At 43.7% G+C, this 25,862-nt stretch overlaps 1 protein-coding gene across 1 annotated transcript in view; it reads right to left on the bottom strand.

Annotated features, from left to right (window-relative positions):
• Mmp20 (matrix metallopeptidase 20) overlaps window positions 1-24,826 on the bottom strand; it is a 40,833-nt gene extending 16,007 nt beyond the window's left edge. The window contains exons 1-6 of the mRNA XM_036194368.1: window positions 24,704-24,826; window positions 14,168-14,415; window positions 10,262-10,410; window positions 7,977-8,102; window positions 6,697-6,858; window positions 5,352-5,493 (exon numbers count right to left, since the gene is read on the bottom strand). Coding sequence (XP_036050261.1) covers window positions 5,352-5,493; window positions 6,697-6,858; window positions 7,977-8,102; window positions 10,262-10,410; window positions 14,168-14,415; window positions 24,704-24,826 — 950 coding nt within the window. The remainder of the gene's footprint in view (window positions 1-5,351; window positions 5,494-6,696; window positions 6,859-7,976; window positions 8,103-10,261; window positions 10,411-14,167; window positions 14,416-24,703) is intronic.
• Between the last annotated feature and the right edge of the window lie 1,036 nt (window positions 24,827-25,862).

Here is a 25,862-nt window from a genome sequence, read left to right as displayed (position 1 = left end):
TGGTGGTAACTTTGGTTGTCCTACCTAAGGCTGAGAAGTACTCTCAGAATTAGGAGCAGCCAATGTAAGAAGAGACTTACCATGACTCACAATATCAGTAATCCCCAAGATAGGAAACTCTGTTTTACACAGTTCAGCTACAATGTGCATGTTTCGTGCAGTGCTGTATTCTTTATAGTGTTATCTACTACCTATGTAAACTATCACAAAAACTTCCTCATAAGCTAATGGGTGAAGAAAACTCACGTTTGGTAGGTAATAAAACAACAGATTCAGCATATTAAAGCAAAAGATGAATTAAAATTGAACAGAGAATTTAAAATGAAACTTTTTCCAATCTAGAGACTTGTTGGTCAAAGACAGGTTAGGACATACAGGAACTATGTAATAGAGCACATGGATGTCAACAGTCCATAATCTAATCTTTGATGAGGAAGGAAAAACAGTAGAACTTGATATCACCAACCAGCTGATATTTATTGCCACGATTTATCTTTGTGCACCTGGTAGCTAACATAATCAAGATTCAATAAATATTTGTCAGCTGATGCCAGAGGGTTGAGCAGAATACATTTGATCAATGAATTTCAGTTTATGAAATGTACATATCCTGTTTCTACAACTAATTCATTAAATTTGATATTAACTTACTGATAACCTCCTGGCCTTTGCTCTGTGCCTATTCTGGAACGCCGGGGGCAGGCAGGACCATGTCTTGCTCATCTTTTTATCCTGGGGCTTACCATAGTGCCTGGCACATCTGACCTGTCTTGTTTGACTTTTGTTCTTTTTTTCTGGGAATTGAATTCTGGATCCTGCTAAGTCATAGAGCTACCCCCCAGGCTGAATGTCTTTCTTAAAATTTCCCTCATTTCCCCCATGTATGGCCCTTTTACTTCTGATAAAGATTTAGGCAATCTAGATATATAGGCATATAAAATAACTATACAAATTAACAATTTACTGATGATAAATCACAAAGAATTTCAACTTTTTTTTTTTTTTTCGAGACAGGGTTTCTCTGTGTAGCTTTGCACCTTTTCCTGGAACTCATTTGTTAGCCCAGGCTGGCCTCAAACTCACAGAGATCCACCTGGCTCTGCCTCCCAAGTGCTGGGATTAAAGGTGTGCGCCACCACTGCCCGGCTTTTTTTTTTTTTTAAGTTATTTATTTATTCATTCATTTATCTATCTATCTATCTATCTATTTATTTATTTATTTCGCCACCACTGCCCGGCTTTTTTTAAAGCTATTTATTTATTTATTTATTTATTTATTTATTTATTTATTTATTTATTATGTATACAGTGTTCTGCCTACATGTCTGCATGCATCCCTGCAGGTCAGAAGAGGGCACCAGATCTCATTACAGATGGTCGTGAGCTACCATGTGGTTGGTGGGAATTGAACTCAGGACCTCTGGAAGAGTAGCCGGTGCTCTTAACCTCTGAGCCATCTCTCCAGCCCGAATTTCATCTTAATTTGTTTGGCATACACATAAATTTTTGTCTTATCACTTATTAATGATAAAAAACAAATGTGCCCTCCAATGAGATGTTTGATTAGCTAACATAGGACAGTTCAAAGATACGTTAATTTGATACTTCCATAGGAGAGATGACTCTAGGAACATATTATAAATCATTGTTTTCTATAAACTTTTATAAGAGCAGAAAATGTATGTAGCATAATAACACAGAAATTCAACAGTCTAAATTTGAGTGGCGGTATTGGGCGGGGTCCATTGGCATAACATGCTGAGATACTATGCCCCATGCAAGCTGTGCAGACTGCATGTTCAGAACCAAGGCTGTGGTAAAATCACACACTTCAACATGGGTGAGGTCTGCCAGTCACACCTGAGATTCATTACACGTTTGATTTTTAACTAAATTTTTGGTCACTGCCTATTCAGAAACTTTTTACGGTTGACAAGCTTTGCTTCCTCTACATTTAGCTCCCTCCAATTGGAGTTGTACCTCTCAGTTCAGAACACTGTGATCATCTTTTCCCTAAACCTGCCTAGGCAGATCCATGTCTGTCTTTCCCTTTCAGGAGATGTTTTCACAGACAGTCACCGCAGTCCTGCTCAAGCTGCACCAGAGCTCTTGTCTCCTTCCATATTAGCCCCACACCCTCCTGAGTCTGCTTCTCTGGTATCCTTTTCCTACATTCAGGGGGGAAGAGGTGTCTTTCTCCTCTTTTGGATGCTCCTAGTTGCTGACTATTCTTTTGGGGACAGGCAGTGTGGTACAAAGAGAGAAACAGGATGCAGAAGACATGCAGACATGGCCTGCCAGCATTCCTGGGAATAGTTAGGTAACAGGTATCAGAGGAGACAAGTGATGGCTAAAAAAAATCTCTAGTTTCAATAACAAAGCAAACCAGCAAACTTAGCAGAGCAGAAAAGGAGAAAGTTCAGACTCTATCCTGGAAGCATGGTGTACTTTGGGGAGTTCTCACAGCTGCTTGCCAGACTGGAGCCATGGCCTAAGACCTTTGAAAATCTGCAGTGTGTTCCAGTAACAGACACTTTAAAGAGAAAAAAACCAAGGAGAAGGAGGTTAAATGTTATGCACTGACAGAGGAAGAGGGGGTGCCAGGGAGACCCCTCTTTTTGGCATTCAACCAGAGCAGATAAAAGATGCCATTTAAAATGGTGGCCTAGCCACCTGAGAGGAAACAGACCCTCCTGGAACCATACATCCTTGGGACCCAGAGCAATTGCCATGGGAGTGTATGAGAACCCTGGCCAGCTGAATACTTCTAGACAATGAGGAAGACAGTTTGAGTGAATGAAAGCCATATGAAATTGAGTGAGGTGGAGGTCTGGACAGAGCTGAGGTGTGACCAGTACTCAAAACCCATTGTGGGAAGGACTGCCCAGGGATGGGACCAGCGTTCTCAGCCAGACTTGAGAAGGCTGCATGAGCAGTACCGAGAAGCCTGAGAGCTGGGAGGATTGTAGGCTGTCCAGATGTATTTCCGTACCTCTTTTTCTTTCCATTCCACCTCTAGCCAGGGCTGCCTCACCTTCCCGACCTTGCCTTACTGTCCTTCTGCTCTCTTCTTTACCACCTGCACACAAATTGCCAACCCACACTGCCTTTTCCCTATCTACTCTCTAATTAATTTCTCAGCACACACAGTATTGTTGATTGCTCCTTTACTTCTTAAAATAATTGATGTTGAAGGAGCAGCTGCATTTTAATTGGCATTTACTGTATTTTCAAAGACAGGCTATCCTTTGATTATGACTTTTTGCACACAGCAGTTCACCCTTAGGGCAGTCCTGGGACTGAGGCTTTTGTGCAGAGTGCATGGGCTGAAGGTCTAGCTACTGAGCTACACACTCACCTAGCAGAGGAAAGTGATAACTTCAACTCTATTATAACTAGCCCCTCTTGAACATTGCAAACATGTCCCCTAAAAGAATAAGGGGGATTTTAAAAAAGAAACTGCTTTATAAACCCTGATAGGCACTTATTATGTATAAAAATTTTAAAGACATATTTTATTCTACAATAAATTGACGCTATGTAAAATTTAAAAGATTTACATGATCTGAAGAACCAGAGTATTACTATGTAAGTTTTAAGTACGGTGTTTACCAGACAGGTAAGGTTCCTTTGAAACTTGTTCCTGAAAACTTTGAATTATATACCATCACATCTGTGGGTGAGAAGGCATTCATTTTGGGGTTCACTAATCAGATTACTTCAGAGGCCCAAAAATCAACCATGCATTGTCTAGTTCACTGAAGCCTTGAAAGCGGAGCTTATAAAGTCAGGTGTGGTTTAAGAAGTCAAGTGTATGCACCAGAACCCTAACAGTTTACACCCCTGTGAGGAGCAGGAGCATGCATAAGCCATGACTCATGACTGAGAAGGATGCATCCTTACTCAGCAGTGACAGAATCAGCGGCCTTGGCTCACCATCTGTCTTTTTGTCTGGATTCCTTTTTTTAATTTTCCTGACACAAGGGTTCTGTCTGTCCTGGCTCTTGCTCTGTAGACCAGGCTGACCTTGAACTCACAGAGATCTGCCTGGTTCTGCCTCCTGAGTGCTCGGATTAAAGGCATGGGCCGCCGCCGCTGCCGCCGCCGCCGCCTCCACCACCCCCCAGCTTTCTTAATACATCAAAACTAGTCTAAGCTAGCACCCCATTCACCACCTGCTTTAGCACATCCCCCCTCCTGCACACAGCTCTGTCTCCTGAGCACGTCCTCACTCCTGCACACAGCTCTGTTTCCTGAGCTTCTGTCTTGGATTGATGAAAAAAACTGAGAGTTTCCAATAGCCTAGGCTGGCCTCAAAACTCATTATATAGCTAAGGATAACCTTGGATTTCTGATCCTCCTAACTGTACCTCCCAGGGCTGGAACTACAGGTTTGTACCACACTGCTGAGTTTACAAGGTACCAGGGATTAAACTTGGTAGGCAAATACTCTACAGCCTATGCTACATCCTTGCCCTTGATTTTTGAATGTTTCCTCTCATGAGGTGTGCCAGGGCACATCTTCTTCTGTAACTTTTGAGAGTACGATAGTTCTTGGTACCCAGTGTGGACTCGATGGACACTCTGAGTACTTGGAAACTTTTTCCAATGAAGAAAAAATTACACACATATTCCTGGGGTCCTACGTCTATTCTGGTTCTACTAGATCTCCTCTGAAGTAAAGGTGAGAATATGGGTGAATATTGCTGTCTCTATTTTCCTCCATGGAGTCACAGTGGTATCATGAAGACAACATGAGACTCTGTCAGAAGCCAGAGCACGGGGACAGAAGCTACCTATGATGACAGCTGACTGACACTGAAATACCTGGAGGCCTTGAAAACGAGTTTAGAAAGAGCTTTTCACTAGAATTACCTATCTATGCATGTATCCATTTGATCACCTGTCCATCCACCCACCCATCCATCCATCATCTTTTCACGCATATTTGCATGCATTCACACATCTACTCATCTTCACCAAATACTGATGAGCCTTTACTGTTCCTTTCACTAGGCACATAACACCAAACAGTAGCCAATACACTTGGGCTGATGCCTAGGGAAGCCAAGCTGCTGCCTTTCAACTTCTGTCTTCACCTGTACATTGGGGGTTCTAATCTCTACCATGAAAGCAGTTAGAACAAATACTGCAGCTCTTAGGAAAGCACTCAGAAGAGCACCTGACCACAGCAGATCCTCCATCCATAGTTGTTTGTGCAGTCATGTATTTCCTAAGACTGCGCTGTCTGCCCTGTGTCCAGTCAAGGGAGCATTTCTGCACACTCTTCAGCTATCAAGACAATGATGTTGGTTAGTGTGGGCTGAGGCTTGGGGAAGTCTTGGGCTCACCTATCCTTGAAGAGCAGAAGCTCCTTTCCCAGCATTGTTACTGCATCAAAGGATGAGCTGGAGTCGCAGAGGTCAGGGATGGATGGCTTGTGAGGTGGAATATGGGGCACAGTGGGTTTTCCTGGGAATGTCTTCCGGGGTCCTAGGATTCAAAGTGTAAAATGATGCCAGTAACTCAGAGCATGGACACTTCTACTCTTGAGAACACTAGAAGTCTGCATTCATTCCCTCTGCAAATGGCTGTGTCTTAAGTAAATGGCTTCCAATGGCAGGCAGACCTAGGCTTGAATATCGGCTTCCCTAGGTGTTAGTTGTGTGATATAAAAAAAAAATTTATTAAGGCCATGGCTACATCAATTGTAATTTGGGAGTGGTACTAGTAGGACCTATCTGTGAATATTGTGTGAAACTTAAATAATACCTGAAAAACCATTAAAAGTTGACTACGGAAAAGTCAGTTTTGTCTATGAGTGTGGGCTTTAGTAGGTCAAATATGCTCCAGTATACAGACAGTACAATTTGTACTTGGTGGGTTGTAAAAAAAAAAGATGGCATAGAGTTGGGAGGAGGCTTTGGGAGTCCTGTGAATAGGAAGATAGGGGTGGTGTGGGAAATAAGTATGATCAGAAGGCATTGTATACACATGTGAAATTCTCAAAGAATTAGTGAAAATATTATATAAGAAGTAGTTGCTATTTTTTACTGTTACACATAACCAATCTGGTAGCTAAAAACGTCTTAGGATCCCTACTGTCTTTAACCTTCAAAACTCTCAGCTGTGAAATAAGAATTCATACACCCTTGGCATGGATGACAAGTGTGAGCAGGTGTCATAAGCAACAGATTGTCAAGTGCTAGAGTGAGCTGAGACCACTTATCTGTAAGTGTGTGTGAGTGTGTGTGTGTGTGTGTGTGTGTGTGTGTGTGTGTGTGTGTGTGAGTGTGCAGTCCTCCCTGTGTGTGTGTGTGTGAGTGTGTGTGAGTGTGTGTGAGTGTGTGTGTGTGAGTGTGTGTGAGAGTGTGTGTGTGCAGTCCTCCCCATGTGTGTGTGTGAGTGTGTGTGAGTGTGTGTGAGTGTGTGTGAGTGTGTGTGTGTGTGTGTGAGTGTGTGTGTGTGTGTGTGTGTGTGTGTGTGTGTGTGCCTTCCATCTTCCAATGCATAAATTTTATAATTTCTGGAGGAAAGAAAAGACAGCAACGCTTTCAACTGGTGCACATACTCCTCACAGGATGTGTCGCTCTAGCTTCATTTCCATCTAAGAAGGGAACTCTGGGAAAATGCACTTTCTCTAACCTGGAGGGGATGCCTGTCATTTTTGTGTTAGAAATAGTGAGAAAATCGTACCGTATAATGCTTGAATCCCTTTCACGTCATCCTTGGGGAGATGAAACCTATAGGGGTTCTGGTACTTGTAAGTTGGGTACATCAGTGCTGATGGGTCTGTGGAGTGGCCCAGGCCCAGAGCATGGCCAAACTCATGAGCAGCGACAGTGAATAAGTTGAACCCTAGACAGCAGCAGCAGGGAGAAAGCATCAACACAGTTTGCTTTTGTCATTTTGTCTGACAGGAGAGTGTGCCTATGTCACAGTTAGCTCTCCTTCTCATACCCGGATTCAAAGGCTGGTCTAGCACGTCTAGCACTTGGCTTTCCCGTCTTTAGTCTCTTTGGTTCCTTCACCCTTTGGGGGGATGGGGCAGAGGGAAACGCAAAACAATCCATTCTCTCATTGTCGTCGATGTGTGATAGAGGGTTTTGCAGCTAGTAATGGTAATGAAATTTATAATGCATAGATTTGGATCCTGAATACCTGAGTCACGTTCTGCTTTTACAGCCTACTCCATTTTGATACTATAAATTGGTTATGTGAAAAAAATCACTGAATAGAAATTGAATGTAGTACAATGCAATCAAATTATCTTCTGCTATAGGCAAATTAAGGGCTTACACATAAAGCTGAATTCAGTTATGAGAAGATTAAAGAAGGCTTTAAAATAAATCTGTTTTCATACAACTCGGTATTATACACATTTAACATTTTAATCAATGCTATGAGGAACTAAGTTCAGAGACTTGAAATAATTTACCCATGGTTACAGTTAGCAATTGGTGGAGCCAGGAATTGAGATTCTAATTTAAATGACATCAAAGCTTGAGTTCTAATGACTATACCTAAGTGTGTGAGGTGTACCAGTTTCCTTTTTCATTCATGTTTTACGTTTCTGATGATCCATATGGCATTCTGGGAACTTTATACCCTCTCCCATCACACTCCTCAGGGGAGTACTAATTCATTTCCTGTGGTCATTTTGAAATATAGTCCATTTCCACATACAGGTAAAGAGCCATAAACCTTGTACACCTGATTAAGAAGTAAGCTGTGCATTGGGATGGGATTGGTTCTATAGATTAAATGCCAAGAAACAGAGAGCAGGCTAGTCTATAGCATCAGTGTGGGAAGGTCTTCCCCTGTGTATTCCCTTCTGGATTTTTGGCTTACTTGTTTTTCATAGCCAGCCCCCCTAGTTAAAGGGTGGCTTGGAACGTTGAACCTCAAGGTTTCATGATGGAGGCCCAGAAGAAGGTACAATAGTTTCCAGGTTATGGTGAATTGTGCATATATACCATTCATTCCCATAGTCCACTTCTCAGCATTGTCGAAATGGGTGTCTCCTCCCAGGCCTTCTCCAGGTGCAAATGCATGGGCCAGAGTCCCTCGAGGCCCATCAAATGGGTAGGAATCTCCGTGATCTAAGTAGGAAACACCAGTCGGATTAAGGCATAGTAATTCTTGGGGTCACAGAAAGTGGGCAACATTCTCAACAACATTGACCCTTAGATTCACTTTTCAATATTCATCTTAAAGATCTATATTTTATTAAGTGTATGTGTGCGTGTCCCTGTAGGAGTATGTGCATATGAGTGCAGTGCCCAGGGAGGCCAGAAGAGGGCATCAGATTTCCCTGGAGTTGGAGCTACAGCACAAGTGCTCTTAACTGCCACATTGCTTCTCTAGTTTAAAAGTAAAATGATTGTTTTGTACTTCAAAGGAGAAATGCAAACAGATAAGACTGTTGTAATGGTTTTTATCACCACTCACAGCACATGGTATATAGTCACACAGCACAGATCACAGGGGAAAGAACTGAGGGACATTTGATAGCAACCAGGCCCACTGACTGATCACAATATGAAAGAGCTTTCAAAATCTGATTCCCCTGAGAGGGTTTTAGTAAACTGAATGCCTGCTTTCTGTTTGTTTTGCACAGTATAATTTAAGTGTCAAAAAACCAAAAGAAAATGAATTTCTAACTTTGATACCTGCACATGTAAAGCCTATGAAAGTAAAGGTGGTTAGGAAAATCCAGGCACCCAAAGCCTTGGGTGCTTTTTTCTCTCCTCCGTAGTTAACAGCACTCTGAATTCGACAGGAGAGGAAACCATCTGGAGGATGGAGCAGAAGCTACTCTTCTCAATTTCCCAGGATTTTGGTGACAATGCTCACTTTTTTTTTTTTTTTTTTTGAGATAGAGTTTCTCACAGAGATCCGCCTGCCTCTGCCTCCCGAGTGCTGGGATTAAAGGCATGTGCCTCCACTGCCTGGCTGACAATGCTCATTTTTTTTTGTTCACTTAAAAATTGGTATTTCTTTTTATTAATTAATTCACTAATTTTAAATTTATTTGCTTTGTATGTATGTATGTATGTGAGTGGCTGCACTCACTGTTATGTGGAGATCAAAGGGCAAAGTAAGCTAATTCTCTCCTTCCACCACACAGGTTTCTGGGATCGACCTGGGGCCGTCAGGCTTGGCAGCAAGTGCTTGGCTGAGTCCCCCCTGGCCCTGTCCATTCTTTTTAAAGCTAGCACTCCTAAATTCAGTATGCGATTCCTCAGGTCTCAGGTGATGCAGCTTAATCAGGTCTGTGTGTCTGAGGAGATGCTGCCCGGTCTCTAGTCAGCCCTTGTGCTGGGGACAGAATACCAGTTTGAAAGATAGAGAATCACAAATCAGTTCCATACCCCCGAACTTACCTTGAGTTACAATGTTCTGCCATTTCACCAAGTGCCCTTGATGCCTGGCAGGAATGGGACCTGCCAGGGGCCAGATTCCAAGGCCATTTCATGACTTTCTTGACCTCCTTCCCCACCCCACCCCCCAGCATATTCCCCGTAGCAACATCAGACTGGAACAAGCTCAGGGCTCAGAATGTCTTGAGCACTTAGCAACATTATCTGGGCAGGGGAAGAGGCAGAGACACTCAACTTCACTGTTGGAACTTGAGGTGGGGAGAATTTCAGGGACCTCTTGTTTCATCTATTTCCTGCATGTGTGTCTCTGCAAAGGGCTCAGAGCTTTACCAATAATGTTCAAAGTCATGTTCTACTTGGTATCAGGCTGTGAGAAAATGGAGAAGCAGGCAGGTAGAGGCAAGCTTCACATGTACTTCCCAAAGGTAGTGTTCAAGCATGGGTAAGACCTAAATGCTACTTCTGTAACTATTGCTGGGGGGCCTGGCTACCACAGGGTCCCTGGGGAATTGATTCCTCAGTGGGGACTCCAGGTGGGAGAATATTGGGTAACATGGAACCAGGTACCAGTGATGGACACTGGAGTCAGCCGGCCCCCTAGCCACTGGGAACATGAAAGCTGACAGAACTTGTCCTCTCCTGGGGCAGAGCCACAGTGAGTCTGTCCCACGGTGGAGGCTGCAGATGACAATCAGTGCTAAGATGGTCCCATTCTACCTTCTGGTAAGATGTTTATCTTTGCTGTGGTCTTGGCCTCTGCTTATCCCAATGCTGTGCAATGGAACCCTGTGCTGATGATGCCATAAGTCTGTCAAAGGAGCAAGTTTGGGGCAATTCTCCCTGGCATTAGAGCTAGGACCCAAGAAACAGCACAGTACCTCCGGTTTCAAAAGATATCATGATATCTGCTTCTCCAGAGTTTATTCTGATGAAGTTCAGAGGGACTGCAGTACTCCAGGCACGCAGAGCCATCTCTATGGACTTGTCCACCTCAGCAGGACTCATGGAAGGGGTGTACTTAGAGACTCTGGACAAAGGAAAAGAAGATGTGTGTGCTTTAGTGACAGGGGAGGGAATGCCCAGGCTGCTCACACACTACAGGCCAGGGTCTCCACAACACACACCACAGGCCTGGGTCTCTATGTTACAAGTCTTTCCCTGAATTAGTAGTTCTTACTCTGCTTTGAAACATCTCAAATTGTCTCATATCAAACAGGACACTACAGAGAGACCCAGAAAACAGAGACAACCCTGGGCTTCTGAAAGCTTAGTTTTCATTGTTATTTATTTGAGGGTTTGCTACCTCAATTCTTTATCAAAGGCCAATGAGATTTCCCAGAGTTGGGGAGTGACTTATGAGTGTCAATGTGTGTATGTGTGTGTGTGTCTATCTGTCAGTGTGTATGTGTGAGAGAGAGAGAGACAGAAGCAGAGACAGAGACAGAGACAGAGACAGAGAGATGCAGTTTCTTTAGAAAAATTTAAAATTTACTTTGAAAAATGTTTATTTTTATTTATGTGTATTAGTTTTTGGCCTACATGAATTATCTGTGCACAATGTATGCGAGGCTCATGAAAGCCAGAAGAGGACATCGGTCCCTCTGGAACTGGAGTTAGAGATGATTGTGAGCTGCCTTGTGGGTGCTGGGAATCGAGCCTGGGTCTTCTGTAAAAGCAGTCAGGTTTTCAACCTCGGAGTCATCTCTCCAGCCCCATGTGTGCTTTCCTTGGAGAGGATGTGTTAGCCTAGAACAGAATGCACACTGGGGTGAGAAAAGGGCTGAGCACTTCAGGAAGTTCCGAGTGACAACGTAGGAGAGCATAGTGATTTTTGGACACAGGTGTGTGGAAACAGCTGCCAGATCCTGGGGTTCCTTCTGCTCTGAAGCACATAGGTTGGGGTTCTGCCAGCAGGAAAAGAAGGTGAGAGAGAGAATTTCAGTGGGGACTCTGACTGGGCTGGAATAATGGCTACAGAAGGAGAAGGCAGATGTTTAGACTTCGGCAGCAGATCGGAAGCCTCTCCCTTTTCTAGCTTTGGCTCCAGCGTCTTACACAGATCAGGTATTCGGCAAATGGAGGGACAAAGGCTAGCTCTTTAGGAATGCTCCGGGACTCTCAAACTTTAGGATCCATGACAACTGTTTAGCAAGCTCGTTAAAGGTACTGGTTTAGTCCTGAAACCTGTATTTTAGCAAGTATCTTAGGTTATTCTCATGCAGGTGATATGATTTGAACCAGCATACAAGACCAAAATCCTAGGGTACTCAAAAGAAGGACCAAAAGAGAGGATGAAATTTGCTCAGTTCTGGACTGTTTAATGATTTCAAAATATGGCACACCCCTTTGCCATACAGACCTATGATTTAGGACCAGTTAGACAGCACCTCATCATTCCCTCTTGTTACAGGCAGAGCAACTGTAACAAGAGTTGATGATGTACATTGAGACAGCCAAAATAAAGATGGAGAAAAGAATAAGCCAGAGAAGAGGAGGTGGAGAAAACCTTGACCTGGGGTCTACGGTTTGAAAAAAAACACGAACTGGTGGTAATCATAGGCAATGTTCTTTGAAGACATGCTCTGCACTAGACAGGGTTCTAAGCACTTTTTAAGGTGATGTGTTGTCTAGGCCTCACAGTCCCGAGGCAGTCGTAATGATGGTGATCAAGGCCTGCACTCTGTTAGTAGGAGTCTGGTCCTGCTCTGTCTGCTTTCAAAGCCTGTGCACAGGGGTGCTCTGCTGTGCTTTCCATTGTAATCATCTGGTGTTGTTACAAGATGTGATTCTGACACCCAGGAGCTGTAAAGCATCAAAACAGCCTCTAGGGTCTTGGAGAGGAGTGCTGGTGCCAGGCAGCTTGTCTGGAAGGAAGGATGCCTGGGTATTGAGAGTTGTGTGGAGGAGTTTCAGGGCTGCATTATTTATCACAGACTATTACACATCTCCAAGTGTCAGGCTATCCTGATTCATGTCACTGCTGTTAACTGTGCATAGTCACAGCTTAAAATTATAGGACACAGTTGAAGAAAATTATGAAAAGATGCCATGAATTTACTTTTTTTTTTTTTTTAAGGTCTTAAGTTGTTTCTTAGGACTGTGGTTAATCCCTCACAGATGGCCATGTTGTTTAGATTTCTTTGTTTTAAGTGCCATCTTGTGGACGGAGAGTCCAGTAGCAGCTAACAAAAGTCTCCGCCAAGTTCTCCTTTCCTGTGTCTGATCATAGGGTTTGTCAGAATGGTTTAACAACCTACTTCCACAGGGAACATAACGCGCTGGCCTGCATGGCTTGATGGTTTCTGTATTGTAAATAGTGACCAACTGTCAGGGATGCCACATTGGCAATAGTCAAGAGGCCATTGTGGAGTGTGGAAACTAATCGGGTCAAATAAACGTGGATAAGCTTGTGAATCTAGATGATGGCCAAATGCAAAAAACATTTTGATTATCTTTGTTTTAAAATACAATTTAATTGTAAAGTTACATCATTGAATATAGTCATTTCTTAGCAACAAGGACATGAAGTTCTTGGAAACATAAGAACAGACCCCAGAATTCCTGCTGCTGGAGTTGGCTCCCCATATGGTAAGGAAGGTGCTCTGCTCTAACCTGCTGAAGTTTGCAGCAGCCCAGCCCTTCCTTATCTCCAGATTTCATCCAGGTGGGCTGATCCTGGGAGTGTAAGCTGTCCCAGATCCTGGCCTTCCCGATAGCTAGTTCTTACTGCTCAGACCACCCCCTCCCCACTCTCTCAGCCTCGGTTTTCACCACTCTGTGCTGCACACTCTACTCCAGTTTCAGAACTGTGCTTGGGCATTGGGACTGAACTGTCACTCAGCCCATCTCACTCAACTTGGTGGGTGGGTTTTCTGCTTGGAAATGGCCTAAGTTCTACAAAAATCTGTTGTCGAATCACCCAAAACGACACCCCTGGGGCCTATGTGAGGCCCCAGCATGACAGCGTCACCTGCCTCCTTCAACCCCACAGAGCCTGGGGCTGGGCACCTTGGGTGATGTACTTTGGTCTAACCTGTGAATGAGGTCTAACCTGGAATGGCTCAAGGAAGCTGGAGTGGGAGATTTGCTCTCCATACCCAGAGCCGAAGGAGGAAGGGCAAGCGCCTTGGGGCAGGTCTCCTCAGTCTAAAGAGGAAGATGCCAGATGTGGAGTGGGGCTTGGGGTTGCAACTACCTTCAACTCAGGGACAGGTGTTACTTCTGTATGACAGGCCAGCTTGACAGCTGCCTCTACTGCTGCTCCAGAGCCCACTGAGGCCTGTGAGCAGACCTCTTTCTCCCTGTTCATGTCCCCTAATACTAGAAAGGAGAAAGATGAGTTGTTCACCTTTATATTCCATAAATTGAGTATCTACTGTAGCCAAAGTCATCAGCAAATAATTTGTGGAATCAAAGAATGAATTGTATTAACGAGTCTTTTGCAGTGTATGGGGGCGGGCAGAGGCCAACCTTCAGTGTTGTTTCTCAGGAGACATCCATCTTGTTCTTCTGAGGTGGTCTCTCATTTGACTAGTTCAGCTGGTCAGATTAAAAGGTTATCAATCCTACCATGGGTTACTTAACTTGAAACTATTAGAGTTGTTCCCAGCTGATCAGGTCTGTAAAGGGGAAGGTGGAGAGTTATCCTGAGATTAGAGTTTTCAAACCAACAGCTGTTGTGGATTCTGCCTTTCATACAGATCAAAAGGAAGAGAGCTTGGAAAGAAAAGAAGAAGGTGAGGTGTGTCTTTCTCTTTGAATTGGGAAAGACTCAATCTCATTACCTGTATGTCAAAATATTTTTTTTCCATTTGGGTTCACCTGGGAAGAGGCGGTAGTTAGCCACATCAGGAACTCCACAGCGAGGCCGCTTGATCACATTCACTGTATTCTGGTCCAACTTCCCAGTGACTTGGAGGCCAAAGAAAGATTGTAGCTCTTTAATCTTCCTGACCATGGGCTTGCCTCCTCTGGCCACCATCTCACCAGCATGGGGGCCTCCTCTCTGTGTGTAATACTTGTCAAGATATTCCTGAAATGGAGAGGCAGGCTGATACATCCATGGTGTGGTTGGAGAACACTCCTACTCAGCTAAGATAGGGGACAATGTAAAAGTAGGGTATATATTCTTATTTAAACAACTTAGACATATTTTCATAGATGAAACAGGTATATCCAAAGTTATTAATGGTTAGCTTTGAGTACTGAGGCTTGTAGGCTGTTATCCTGGGTGTGTGTTTGTGGTATACACATGTGTATGTGGGGGTGCACTTGCTTGTGTGGGCTCATGTGGAGACCACAGGTTGATGTTGGCACATCATTCCTAATCACATGGTGTAGAACACATAATGTGTAATGTGAGATAAGTATTTTTCCCCAAGAGGACTTACCCTTCAGCCTCTCATAGACACACAGAGGGCAACTAGTTCTGGTAGGTTGTGGGTGACCTTTGTTTTCATAGGGTGGGTTTCCCGATCAGGTTTGCTATCCACTGAGGCAAAGAAAAGAAGCCATTAGGTACTAGGCTTCTTGCATATGAGGCTCAGGAAACCTTCTGGAACAGGGGTAGAATGACTGGAAGAGCAGCGTCCTTTGGACACACAGGACCACTGACAGTTGTGATTACACAAAATCTGTCCAGTCAATATTCCAGCATGGATGCAGGAACAACACACAAGTCTATAGTGATATTTTATTTGTACTGAAATGTGATTTTATTTGTATGTTAATAAAGTTGCCTTGGGGTCAGAGCAAGCCATAGCAGAAGCTGGCTGGTGGTGGTGCACACCTCTAATCCCAGCACTTGGAAGGCAGAGCTAGGCAGGATCTCTGTGTGTTTAAGGATACAGCCAGCATGGCAACACCCACCTTTAATCTCAATACCAACCATAGAAGACCTGGAGGTCTGTAGACAGGCAGTGATGAGGAGGTCATGTGGCTGGGTTTACAGCCAATGAGAAGGCAGAACAGAAAGTCTATATAAAAGACAGGACACAGGAAGTAGCTCTCTTGCAGAGAGGAAAGACAGAGCAGCAGTGAAGGGTAAGGCTTTCAGCTCTCAGCTATTGCTCTGACCTCTTGGCTATTAACTCTGTATTTGGCTCTGTGTTTCTTATTTAACAAGACAGTTACATCTACAGTGACCAGTGATGGATGCTGAGGGAAGGAGGGCCATTTTCTTTAGAGGTATGACTCCTTGTAGGTTGACCATCTTCCAGTGGATGGCCCTATGCCTCTGTGCATGTGAGTAGTGCCAATTAGATTTGGAGGGTTAAAAAAAAAGGAGAGAGAAAAGAGGACATGAAGTTGGGAGTGAGACTGGGCAAAAATCCAGGAGGGGGCAGAGGGGAGCAGTGGGGGATGAATATGGTCAAAATATATTGCAATCATGTACGAAATCCTCAAAGAAGTAATAAAAAATATTAATCTCCTCCCTAAATGATCAAGTTTCACCCACACATACAGACTTCAAACCCCTTAGGATACCTTGTTCGCCCTGTTGTGGACGTTAGATTAGGGTGGCCTGAACTGCACAGGGCTGTAAAAATGCAAGGTTGAGGCCCATGTTTGGTCCAGGAATTTCCCCTGTCCAATGCAGCTAGAGATTTAGAATCTTATATTTGGTTTAGTTGATTATTGATTATATGTATTATAAAAATGTATGAATAAATAAAATATTTCCACCTTAACCATAGATTTAATTATCCATAATTATACCTAACATATGTATATAGAAGCAAACTTCATGTTTTACAATAGGGGGTGTACTTCTTTTAGTGCTGGGGAGTTAACCCGGAGACTTTGGCTTGCTGTGCCAGTGCTCTGCTGCTGTGTTGCGTCCCACCTACAATATGTGACTTGTTAGGAAGGTTATTATATATCTATGTGACACAAAACTAGGTCCGTACTATGTCTTTGGAAGGTAAGTATTTAATGGCATAGAGAATGCTCTCAACGGAGCAGCGCACACGGAGTAAAACAGAAGAGCAGTCTCTATCAGATCCCAGCAATTTCAGAAGTAAAGTGTGTGCCGTGACAGTGAAGGGGAATGGGGGTGTCTGAGTGCCAGTGTTGGCTGTCTGTGGGCAGGGCAGTTGCAGACTAGTACTTTCTGTTTTGTGCTCTCTATACCCACAAGTTTTCTGTAGTGAAGTTGGCTGTTGTTATGTTCATGCTCTATTTCCACATTCCCATCCTGCCAGTAAGAGGAGGTGACTTTGCTGGCGACCCCCCCCCCCCCAAGAAGTTTAGCTAAGGAGCTAGAGGGAGGGTGCAGCAGTTAAGAGTGCTTGATGTTCTCCCAGAGGACCTGAGTCTGGTTCCCGGCACCCAGGTCAGTGGTTCCCAGCCACCTGTAACTCCAGCTCCAGGAGATCTGACTCTGTCTCTGGGCCTTTGTGAGCACACACATATGTGGCACACACTCATACAAACACATACACATAAATAAAAATAAATCTGAAACGAATTTTTTTAGTTCAGGACTTCCTATAGATGAAGAGCTCTGACACTTGGGGTGATTCTGGCTCAACCCCATCTGTGGCAGCAATTTTATGGGTTTTGTTGTTTGTTTTTTCTTTCTTTTTGAGGATGAAGCTATGTGGAGGCCTTCTGGTTTGTGTACGAACTGACGCTGTGGCAGCTTGAGTGATGTTTCAGTTACACTCCTTGGAGAACAGAGAAGAGCATCTAAGATCAGATGCTCTATTCCTGAAAGGGTTTCAGTTTTTCAGTACCTCCCCCTGCCCCCATGTTTGAGAGTGTGAATGTGCTGTACTCAACATTCTGATGTCTGCTTTATGAGATGTGACCACAGAAGGGGAATATTTATGATAAATTAGGCAAAAGACATACTTACTGCTATTATTAAAGTGCCATAGTCACCAACAAGGGCATAGGGAAGCCAAGTGAGAGGTTTCCAAAGACTCAACAATCAAGAGAAATAACACATTTGTATAAACAAACAACACATTTGTAAAATGGGCACCCCCCCCCAAATCAATACAAAAAGCCCTAAAAAATTCTCAAAATTTTAAGTGCTAGCAGGATCATATTGTGGAGGAGTAAATGATGACCCGAGACTTCCACTCCTGGCATGGGGGTTGTCAGTGTTATCATGGGTGTGGTGCCTGGCAGGTTGGCCTTGTTTCCCAGGATGGCCCCACACCTTTGAATGCATGGGCAGTGCTGAGTGGCTCAGAGGGCCATTTTTAAAAAAAGAGAAAGTGTGAGGTTGGGGTGAGAAATGTTGACAGGATCTGGGAGGAGCTGGAGGGTGGGGTGAATAGGGTTGAAATATATTGTTTGCATGTATAAATTCTCAAAGAATAAATAGAAAGTTAAAAAAAAAACCCAAACCTCAAAACCAAAACCAAGTCCTTGATTGCCTTATCCAAAGCCTTGCACTGAGTAGCAGGAGTTCATCTGAAAGCTATAGACTAAAGTATTAACAGTGCTTGGGCTGGAGAGATGGCTCAGAGGTTAAGAGCACCGACTGCTCTTCCAGAGGTCCTGAGTTGAATTCCCAGCAACCACATGGTGGTTCACAACCATCTGTAATGAGATCTGGCACCATCTTCTGTATACATAATAAATAAATAAATCTTAAAAAAAAACAAAACAGTGCTACATGCTGATTATAGATCCTGGGCATTGCTTTTTCAATTATAGTTTTTTTAAGTTTTCTCCTATGAATCTACACAATGTTTATAATGTTTTCTTTTCCTTTAAAATATGCACAGGTTTCCAAACCTATAGTGTTAAAAGTTTAAGGTTGAACTTAGTAGATGGGAGTAGAGCAGCCAGTTTTAATGAAATAAACTCAGAAGTTATTCCTACTTAATAAAAGGACAAAACCTTGTCACTGAAATGGCATCAAGGAGAAGGTGGTTTAGTGATTTCCTTGGGTAAAGAATGAAACACCGCTTCTGGGGACTGTCCTATGTTTCAAGTTAGGGAAAGCCTAGCACTCTGGGGACTTTCTTGCCAGAGTTGTTGACAAAGGGTTGGCATCCATTCTGGAGTCAAGATTGGGCAGTTAGAGGTACACTTAGAACTGCTCTGTTTTATAGGCAACCACTTTCATGCTGTCCCGTTGACAACTCCCCACTCTCTGCCCCTCCCTGCAGTTAAAGTCACTAAATCTTAGCGTTAGCTTCAAGCAGTCCTCTACCCACGTCTTTTCTAGTGTTTGACAAATGACAAGAACTTTAAGTCCCTGAGAAAAGAAATTGAAGGAGATGTCAGAAAATGGAAAGATCTTCCATGCTCTTGGATAGGCAGGATTAACATAGTAAAAATGGCTATCTTACCAAAAGCAATCTACAGATTCAACACAATCCCCATCAAATTACCAACACAATTCTTCACAGATCTGGAAAGAATAATACTCAACTTCATATGGAAAAACAAAAAACCCAGGATAGCCAAAAGATTCCTGTACAATAAAACAACCTCTGGAGGCATCACAATCCCCGACCTGTAGCTCTACTATAGAGCTACTGTAATAAAAACAGCTTGGTACTGGCATAAAAACTGACATGTGGACCAATGGAATCGAATTGAAGACCCTGACATTAACCCGCACACCTATGAACATATAATTTTTGACAAAGAAGCCAAAAATGTACAGTGGAAAAAAGAAAGCATCTTCAACAAATGGTGCTGGCATAACTGGATGTCAATGTGTAGAAGGCTGCAAATAGATCCATATCTGTCACTGTGCACAAAACTTAAGTCCAAGTGGATCAAAGACCTCAACATAAATCCAGCTACTCTGAACCTGATAGAAGAGAAAGTAGGAAGTACTCTTGAACACATTGGCACTGGAGATCACTTTCTAAATATAACACCAGTAGCACAGACACTGAGAGAAACAATCAATCAACGGGACCTGTTGAAACTGAGAAGCTTTTGTAGAGCAAAGGACATAGTCAACAAGACAAAGTGACAGCCTACAGAATGGGAAAAGGTCTTCACCAACCCCACATCTGACAGAGGGCTGATATCCAGAATATATAAAGAACTCAAGAAATTAGACATCAAAATGCTCAACAGTCCAATTAAGAAATGGGCTATAGAACTAAACAGAGAATTCTCCACAGAGGAAGTTCAAATGGCTGAAAGACATTTAAGGAATTGCTCAACATCCCTAATTATCTGGGAAATGCATATCAAAACGACTCTGAAATACCAACTTACACCTGTCAGAGTGGCTAAGATCAAAAGCACAGAAGACAGCTTATGCTGGAGAGGATGTGGAGCAAGGGGAACTCTCCTCCACTGCTGGTGGGAATGCAAGCTTGTACAGCCACTTTGGAAATCAATATGGGAATCCATCTCCCCCAAGACCCAGCTGTAGCACTCTTGGGCATATACCCAAGGAATGCTCAATCATACCACAAGGGCATTTGCTCAGCTATGTTCATATCAGCATTGTTTGTAATAGCCAGAACCTGGAAACAACCTAGATGCCCTTCAACTGAAGAATGGATAAAGAAAATATGGTACATATACACAATGGAGTACTACTCAGCAGAGAAAACCAATGATATCATGAGGTTTGCAGGCAAATGGATGGATCTAGAAAAAATCATCCTGAGTGAGGTAACCCAGACTCAGAAGGACAAACATGATATGTACTCACTCATAGGAGGATACTAGATGTAAAACAAAGATGACCAGACTGCTACACAACTCCAGGGAGGCTAACTAGAAAACGGGACCCTAGGAAAAACACAGGGGTCACCCAATGACAGAGAAATGGATGAGAGCTACATGAACAACCTGGACGACAGTGGGAGTAATGAAGGGCAAGATTTGAGGGAAAGAAAGCTTAGGGGAGCAGGAGATCCCAACTGGATCAAGAACAGAAAGGGAGAATGAGGAATAACAGACTATGATAAATAAAGACCACATGAGAACAGCAATAGGCAGAGTGCTGGAGAGGTCCCCAGAAATCCACAGTGATACATCCTCTGTAGACTGCTGGCAATGGTCGAGAGAAAGCCTGATCTGACCTAGTCTGGTGATCAGATGACTAAACACTCTAACAGTTGTCTTGGAACTCTCATCTAATAACTGATGGAAGTGGATGCAGAGATCCTCATCCAGGCCCCAGGTGGAGCTCCAGGTGTCCAACTGTCGAGAAAGAGGAGGGTCTGCAAGAGCGTGAATTGTTGGATCCAAGATTGCAAAATGCACAGGGACAAATAGCCAATTGAATGGAAGCACATGAATTATGAACCAACGGCTGTGGAGCCCCCAGCTGGATCAGGCCCTCTGGATAAGTGAGACAATTGAATAGCTTGAACTGTTTGGGAGGCTCCCAGTCTGTGGGACCAGGACCTGTCCTTAGTGCATGAGCTGGCTGTTTGGAACCTTGGGCTTACACAGGGACACATGCTCAGTCTGGAGGGAGGGGACTGGACCTGCCTGTACTGAATCCACCAGGTTTAAATGAATCCCCAGGGGAGTCTTGGCTCTGGAGGAGATGGGAATGGAGGGGAGGGGCTGGGGGGAAGGTGGGGGCGGGAGAGGGGAGGACAGGGGAACCCATGCTGATGTATAAAATTTAAAACACATAATAATAAAGGAAAAAAATTGTCCAATTTGAAAGTGAAAATAAAGAAAAGACAAATGAAAGTAACAGAGGCGGAGGCTTGCTTCTGCTGGCGCCCTGCGACCTCTTAGGACACTTAGAAATAGTCCTCCTTAGTGTCGCTGGTCTGAGGAGTGGCCAGGCTATGCTCTCTCCAACATTCCCTCTATCTCTCAGAGTCACCGAAGGAGATTCGTAAGGACTTTGGTGTTGTCTGAGTGCAGGCTATACACAAACAGCCCAGGGAAATTCTTCGAATTTCTGTACTTTAGCTTTATTTTGCCAGCTTCGGCCTTCCCAACTGTCTTAGCTACTGATCACACCAGTGTGAGGGTAACAATGTGTTTCCTTAACAAAAGAAGTGGGTAAGGAAATGATAGCGTACCTGTATTCAGAAATGATTGTGACTTTTTTGATAATTAAAATATTTTAAATATATATTTTTATTTTATGTGTATGTGTGTGTTCCTGAGTCAATGTATGTGTCATGTGCATGGGGGGGTCTGTAGAGGCGAGAAGAGGGCATCAGATATCCTCAAATTGGAGCTGCAAGGTAATTGTGAGTGACCATGTGGAGGTTGAGAGCTGAACTCTGAGTCAACCCTTTAGTACCTATTTGTAACTCTTTAAAAAAAAAGTTATGGAAATAGTTTAAAAGTCAAAACGTTTTTGTGGCATAATATTCAGTGAGATAAGTAGAAGCCAAAATTTAAAGATAATAACAATTAAAAAATTCTTTATTACAGAAAAGGAAGTGGTACCAATGGTTCCAGAATCTAGGAGTCTCTTTTGGATGGTTTAATTTTTCATAATCATGTGCTAAATGAGAATTTCTACTACTTTTAGAGACACTTTAGAAGCTTGTTTTCAATGTTATGTCAGTACCACTAGGTAGTTTCCATGCTCCAATAGGGTGAGTTAATGAGTGCTGACTTCATGACACTGTGGAGGTGAGGCCTCCTCAGTCCAAGCCACTCTTCAGAACTTTCCTCATAGTCTTTTCCTTGGCTGGCAGTGCGTGGGCAGCCTCTGCCTCTGGATCCTGAGCCATGACCCCAGCTCTGCCCAAGAGTGGCTTCTGATGAGCTGTTGACTCGAGTCCTGGGAAGGTTGTGAAGATTCAACACCACCATAAACCAGGAAACATCTGCACTGTTTTAAAAACAAACCCTAAAATAAATCCTCAACTGTAGGAAGAGGCAGGCATTTGGTCATTATTCCATTTCATAGTTTATTCTCTCTCTCTCTCTCTCTCTCTCTCTCTCTCTCTCTCTCTCTCTGTGTGTGTGTGTGTGTGTGTGTGTGTGTGTGTGCGCGCGCGGGTGTACTGCTGAGGACTGAATGAAGGACCTCAGGCATGTTAGGCAAGTGCTCCACTATTGAGCTATATCCCCAGCTCAGTTCATAGTATATCTACAGTCCCATTCTGTCATTTCAAAGCCCAAATGCAGATTAACAAGCCAGAATTTAAGGATACAACTAGACATTTAAATAAATTAAACAAGATCTATTTAAGCTCTCAAATGCAGATGTTTATGTCTGTGGGTTTGGGGACCCAGGTGTCTGGAGTTATTTCTTAGCTAGCAATTTAGAAAGTAAAGAACAGTGTAGAAGATACTTTCTAGTTGCCCATGACCTAGTGACCTCTTAGTGAGTCTCTTAGCTCTAGTTACACAGTGATTGCATCCCACACTCCTCTATGCTGGACTTCTATACTTGAGGATGCTTTTGCCAGCCTGCTGTGTCTCCAGGATTTTCTAGGGCAAGCTCATTATATAGTTGAGGTTCATCCCAGATGTGGCTTTCCCTGAGAGGCTTCCCTGGACAGCCCCAGTCAGTCAGCCTCTTTCCAGTATCTCTTCCCAGTCTCTGAAACAAGCTCGTGTATTGAGTGGCATGTTTGCCTTCTCACCACACCCTCCTGTCCGTCAGCGCCATGAGAGCAGAGACGGGCTTGTTCTTCTTACCCGTGCTTTGCCCAGAGATGATCGGTAACAACATAAATTCTTTGTTTACATTTGTGATTCTATAAGTGCACAAGGCTGGTGGGTGTTTCTATAAGCTACAAGATGGTACATAAGTTGTTTTTAGTTTAACATAAGAGATCTGTCCTCATCTTTGTGGCCTACTAAAGAAAATGCTCTTTCCATAGCAGATGCCTGGGCTCTCTGCAACAGGAATCTCTGTGTGCCCGGTGATAAGGGATGGGCAAGTTTCATGATCCCGAGGGCATTAGAGAGACTTGCTTAGGGAGAAGAAATAAGGATGTCTAGCAGCCCCAGCCTCAGTCACACTGTTCCTTTGAAATGTGCCCCCACACCCCCACCTGGTCAGATCAGCAAAGATGGCTTCACCAAAACTTTTTGACCTTAGTCCTATTTACAGTGGGACCATCTATTTCTTCGGTAAAGGGCTGATTTTTGGTTCTGCAGACTGTAGTCAGCCATTATAGCCTGTAATCTAATGGTCTGGCCAAGATTGGCTGGTAGGATGACATTTACCTAAATCCTGGACTAGCATCAGAACCTCCCACTGGCTCAGATCTGTTCTGGTTGAACACCACCTACTGTGTGTGCCAGGAAGTGGCTATCACAAAGCTTTATGATTTCTGAACTAGAGCACTAATCTGGAGGGGGAAGGACACTGGAGGGAGAGGACCCACAGAGAGTACCAGTACAACACAATTTACAGTTTCAGTACCTGGAGCTACTTTGAATTGAATTCATCTATACATGGGCTCTAGTCAAAGCAAGTTCAGCTCAAGTGGGCATCTAGTGTTGATATTGGCATCCACTGTTGAGCTGAACTTGCTTATTTACATGCAAGGCTGTTTTTGCAAATGCTCCCTGAATTCTCTCATGTTGTAAGAGAAACTGATCGACTGGGATAGGTGAGAGGTAAACATCTGGTAGGGACAGTCCAGGGTGCACAGGTGACAGGTCTCCAGCCCTTAGCTGACAGGGCAGCAGCCCCAGGCGGAGATGGAATCACGTGCATGCTGTAGTTTCATCTCCCACAAGAGGCCTGGGGGCACATCTACAACACCCTTCACTATAGCTAGCAATCTGTCATAGAAATTCATTCCTACAGGTCAAGAATCACCATTCTCTAACAGACTTTTCTGCATTTACAAAATTCTAATATATAATTGGTTGTTTCAGACCCCTCACACCACAATGGGTTCCTTCATATCACAGTCAGGTGCGGGAGACCACAGTGGGGGGAGATAGAAGTTGGGGGTAAGGGTTGTGGAGAAACACAGCTTAGGGAGGAAAGACTCTCTGATGAGAAGGAAGCTTGGCCTGCCTTCAATTCTGACCAAGGTTACCTTGAGCACAAAAGTCATGTTTCAGAGTGTGAACCTAAGACCCCCTTCCCTTGTGACTGCTGAGCACTCAGCATACAATTCCCAGTCTTTTTATTTCTGATCTTATTTTTCCTCAAATACTTGTTTTTGAATTTTGTATGTTTTATAACCCCACTCCAGTTCTGCATTATGGAATACACCTACACAGACAATTATCCAGTCATTAATGCATCCATGGAACACACACACCTGATAAGCACCAGACAAGAATCTTAGATGGTGCAGTTCATCCGGCTTCTGTGTGAAGATTATAATGATTTTCAAAAAGAACAGATTGTTGTTGACTTTCTCATTGTGCCCTGTCAGATGTTCTGGATTAGGAACGGAAAGGGAATGGGGCAGAGAGTCACAAACCTGTGCCAGGTGGTAGCTGCTCCTGAAGGTCCTAGGGGTGTCTGCAAACAGGGTGGGCACTGCACTGGCAAACTTTAACGCTGTGACAAGGACAGCGAGACCAGAGGCAGGTAAAACCTTCATCTCCTCTTGGACGCTTGGCAATCCTCTCGGCCCAGGGATGGCAGGCCGTGCACATTTGCACCTGGACCGGAGTTCCTTTTATAGACTCACACAGGTCTGGGCCCCACAAGTGATGATTCATGTCTCAAATGGTAATTATACAGCTCATTTCTCTCCCTGATGACAGGGTAACAGCCGTGCACAGGGATCAGGGAAAGCTTCATTCTTTGTGACTGACCAAGCCATACAAGAGAGAAACAGTCACTTTTAATGATGCTTGTTAACTATGTACACAAATTGGGTGAGCTTGAGCTATTTGAATCCTACCCAACTGAAACATTTGGTTAGTCCTACTTTTGGACCCCTTTTTGATTCTGATTATAGAAAAAATAGGGGCCAATGACTCTAGGCCTGATGATCTGGGTCCCCAGGATCCACATGGTGGGAGGAGAGAAATGATTCTTCCAAGTTGTCCTTTGAGATCTACATGCATGTCATGGCACCTTCTGTGTGTACTCCATGAATACATAAATAAACAAATGCAATTTTAAAAATGAGAAATGTTAAATGGTTAACATTTAATAGTTGGATTATAATACAATTGAGCTGTCTACACATTCACGCCAACCTCCAGCATCCTGTATCTGCATCTCTCACGGTGTTTCTCAGGAAAGACTGCGACGGCCGGCCGCTGCTGCTGCTGCTGTTGGTGGTTCTTAGACACACAAGGTCTTGAGTTATCAAGGTGACTTTCCACGATACCATGCCGAAAAGGGTGGAGAGTGATCCCATAACTACCAGAAGGCTTTTCAATGAGATAACACCAGAGTAATGTCTGTTAACGATAACATAAGACAAAACTTCCCATTTTCAGTGCATCCTGGTTAGTTAGGAGTCATATTTGTGTGTGTGTGTTCACATGAGCAGGTTCAGATGTATGTGTGTTCATGGGTACAGGTTCGGATGTCTGTGTATGAGGAGCCCAGAAGACGAGGTTTTTTTGTTTGTTTGTTTTTGTTTTTTGTTTGTTTTTGAAACAAGGTTTCTCACTGTTATG

Source organism: Onychomys torridus, chromosome 7, assembly GCF_903995425.1.
Source record: "Onychomys torridus chromosome 7, mOncTor1.1, whole genome shotgun sequence".
Lineage (NCBI taxonomy): Eukaryota > Metazoa > Chordata > Mammalia > Rodentia > Cricetidae > Onychomys > Onychomys torridus.
The sequence above is the reverse complement of the archived record's forward strand: the minus strand, read 5'-3'. Positions and strand labels throughout refer to the sequence as shown.